Source organism: Arachis stenosperma, chromosome 8 (genome assembly GCF_014773155.1).
Source record: "Arachis stenosperma cultivar V10309 chromosome 8, arast.V10309.gnm1.PFL2, whole genome shotgun sequence".
NCBI lineage: Eukaryota > Viridiplantae > Streptophyta > Magnoliopsida > Fabales > Fabaceae > Arachis > Arachis stenosperma.
The window spans coordinates 42,060,764-42,063,956 of NC_080384.1; the positions used below are offsets into that span (position 1 = coordinate 42,060,764).

Sequence of the window (3,193 nt, forward strand, 5' to 3'; positions counted from 1 at the left end):
TTAGTCTTGTTAGCACAAACGTTGCACGTTTGTTAACCTCTCGTGATGATTTCGACCATGGAATAAATTGATAAAATAGGAGGTGCAAAATAGGAGGTGCACTGTCACTATTTCTCCTCTCCACTTTCTTCTTCTTATGCTATACGCTAATTATCTCTCTTTCGTTGAAACCTCTTGCTAGCTGTCACCTTTCATTTGTTTGGATTAAATATATTTTTTTTCGTTTTTAAAATTTTGAATTAAAATTAAAATCGTAATTTTTTTTATTAATATTATTTTTAACATTATAAAATATTATAAAATTTTTATTTTTTTACTTTAATTTTATTTTTTAGACCAAATTATCCCTAATAATAATAAAAATAAGGAAGAAGGGACAAAAATACATCTGAAAGTTCATACGCTGGACAGTAATACACTTGAATCGTTTAATGAGTCACGCATGCACAGTAATTATACACTCCGGCGGACAAAATTACCATTCCGGCCATCAGCGTGTGGCGTGGTTAGTTTGAGTGGACAGGTGGCTCTATTTTATCCTTGCTGGCACGTTCACAGTGAGTGACCTGAGCATTTAGTGCCAACTCAGAAATTACAATTTATTTTAATGATTAATTAAAATAAACTCTTCCTTCTCTTTTATCTTCAGAAAGAAGATGCTATGTGTTGAAACCCTAACACCTTAACCAATAACTAAGAATATGGGCTCACTTTAGAAAAAATCGAGCTCTTTATTCCTAAATTATGGCAGCACTGTTGGTGGCGGATCTTCGTTGTTGAAGAAGAAGAAGAAGTTTGAGTACAACAATGGCAAGTATTTGAACAGAATTAAAGCTGTGGTACTCAAGTCTGGAATAGAGTGAAATCCAGACAGATCCTTGTGAGTATTTTGTTTGGCTGGACGAAGTAGAAGGAAAAATAAGAAATGTGAGGACAGAGGTTGTATCTGAAGAAAGGCCATTGAAACAATCATACCAGAAGATGAATGAGCTACTAGAGTGTGCCATCGAATTGAAAGAAGATGTGCAACAGTTACAAAAGACAGTTAATATGATTAAGGGTGAAATAAAGTGTATTAAGAATATGGTTGTGGGCATTTGTTCAGGGTTGAGTTTTTGGGCATTATTGATCACCTAACCTTGCATTGAAGTTTCTATCAATCAAAACATTTGTTGATTTGATATCTCTGTGGATCACAAGTGGTGTTGATGAATGAAGGGTATCAATTTCCTTTGCAGTTTGCAATGCCAAACGAACCCTTCTTCCCCAATTTGGAAGCTTGCTGTTATTGCTCTGGATTTTGGACAAGATATCAATTTCGTTATCAACCTCGTTGTTGCTGATGATGAACTCTGGTGCAGATGCAAAGGAAGAAGAAGAAACCATTACAGCTTTATAGACATAACCATGGCTTCCTTTGCCGAGGATCTTGCGCTCTGAGAAGCCATTGGTGGCAGCTTCAAGGTCACTGTAATGGAAGTGTTGGATCTTGATGGGTTTTTCTTTTTCTTTGTTGTTCTGTTTCTTTGAAGTGGTGGTGATTGAAGAAGAAGAAAAAGAAGGTGATGGTGTGAGAGAATTGGAGGTTGAAACTGCGGATTCAGCCCTGTAAGAAAAATTGAGGTACACCATCAATCAAAGTTTCAAGCTTTTGGTGTGAATCAATGAAGGGGTGGAAGAGAAAGAAGATGTTAGGGTTTCACCCTTAATTTTGCCTAATTAATCATTAAAATAAATTAATTTTTTTGAGTTGGCACTAAATGCCCAAGTCACTTACTGTGAACGTGCCAGCAAAGATAAAATAGAGCCACCTGTCCACTCAAACTAACCACGCCACACGCTGATGGCCGGAATGGTAATTTTGTCCGCCGGAGTGTATAATTACTGTGCACGCGTGACTCATTAAACGATTCAAGTGTATTACTGTCCAGCGTACGAACTTTCAGTGTACTTTTGTCCCTTCTTCCTAAAAATAATAAAAAAACAAAGCAAAATCCTCCCTACCACCCACAGTGTATCTCCCACCACACTCACTATCATATTCTCTCCCTCCTCCTTTCTCCTCACCACCAACATTGCTTTCTGCTTCACTCTCGCTCCTTCTTCTGCCACTGCCACTACCTTTGCTCTCACTAATCTGAGAAACTTCCTCGCCATCAAGGGAGACGAGGGGATGGAAAGTCGAGGGGAGCCCGGTACCATAAGTGTTGATTCCTCCTCTTAGAGTTTGGTTTCTCCTCTCATTAGAGTTGGTTGCCACGGAGTTTGATTTCTGCTCCATCTTCTTTATTCTTGTCTTCTGCTTTTGTTTTTCCCTCTCACACAGTGGTAAGCCACCATCCCCTTTCTCTCTCTCTCTCTCTCTCTCTCCTGGTGACTCTTCTCTTTCAGTCTCTATTCCTTCAACTATCCTCAATCACAATTCGCTTTACCACTCCCATTTTGTCACCCTTCATATCACTACCAAAAATTCTCTTTTTCTTTTCCAAAGATTATAATTTATTGCAATCAAAATTTAGGGTTTTGATTCCAATACCAAAAAACATGCTGCTTCTTTATCGACGAGAACTATGGTTACCATGCCTTAAAGAAAGAAATAGGGGCAAAAAAAAAAAAAAGACACATGCTTAAAGATAAATTTTTCAGACAAAAGAAAAGTAAGCTTCTTCTTCATTTTCAAGAGCTATGGTTGTCATGTCTCTCAAATTTTCTTTACCATCAATAGATTTAAAAACAACAATAACAGTAATTAATTTATTTAATAAGAAATCCAAAGAGCAAAACAAAGAGAAAGAAGTAAAAGGGAGTGAGATAGTAACAGACAAACAGTATTGCTGTGATTGATGATGTTGATGAGGGTCATAGAATGATGATAGATGAGAGAATGTTGATGAAGGTGAGAGATGGTGGGACATATGGTGTTGGTGGTAGGGACGGGAGAGAGTTTTGTTTAGTTTATTATTATTTTTAAATTTCAATAAGTTTTATGGTTAGTTCAATTTAGTTTTCTATTTTAGTAGATATCAATTTGTTAAGATAGATTAAATTTAAGGTATTAAGTTTTAAATTGTTGAAAAGTATTTAAAATTTTAAATTGATTGATTGATTAAAACTATTTGTTTGGATATTTTTTCTGAAAATGTTGTGAACTGCTCCCGCTAGTATATTGTTAATGTTGAGTTTTTGTCAATTG

General features: G+C 36.1%; 1 protein-coding gene across 1 annotated transcript; it reads right to left on the reverse strand.

The window, feature by feature from the left end:
- Positions 1 to 1,122: 1,122 nt before the first annotated feature.
- LOC130946011 (serine/threonine-protein kinase-like protein At3g51990) lies at positions 1,123 to 2,281 on the reverse strand. The gene is made up of 2 exons (XM_057874695.1): positions 1,986 to 2,281; positions 1,123 to 1,606 (listed from the first exon to the last, which is right to left on the reverse strand). Exons 1-2 carry the CDS (start codon positions 2,279 to 2,281, stop codon positions 1,123 to 1,125), a joined length of 780 nt encoding a protein of 259 aa, XP_057730678.1.
- Positions 2,282 to 3,193: the final 912 nt, after the last annotated feature.

Excerpts from the sequence above, each read along its gene's own strand:
- LOC130946011 (XM_057874695.1), bottom strand. The coding sequence starts at position 2,281 with ATGGAGCAGAAATCAAACTCCGTGGCAACCAACTCTAATGAGAGGAGA. Across the intron at positions 1,607-1,985 it reads GGTAGGGAGGATTTTGCTTT|GGCTGAATCCGCAGTTTCAA; the intron begins GTTTTTTTATTA and ends TTTTTCTTACAG.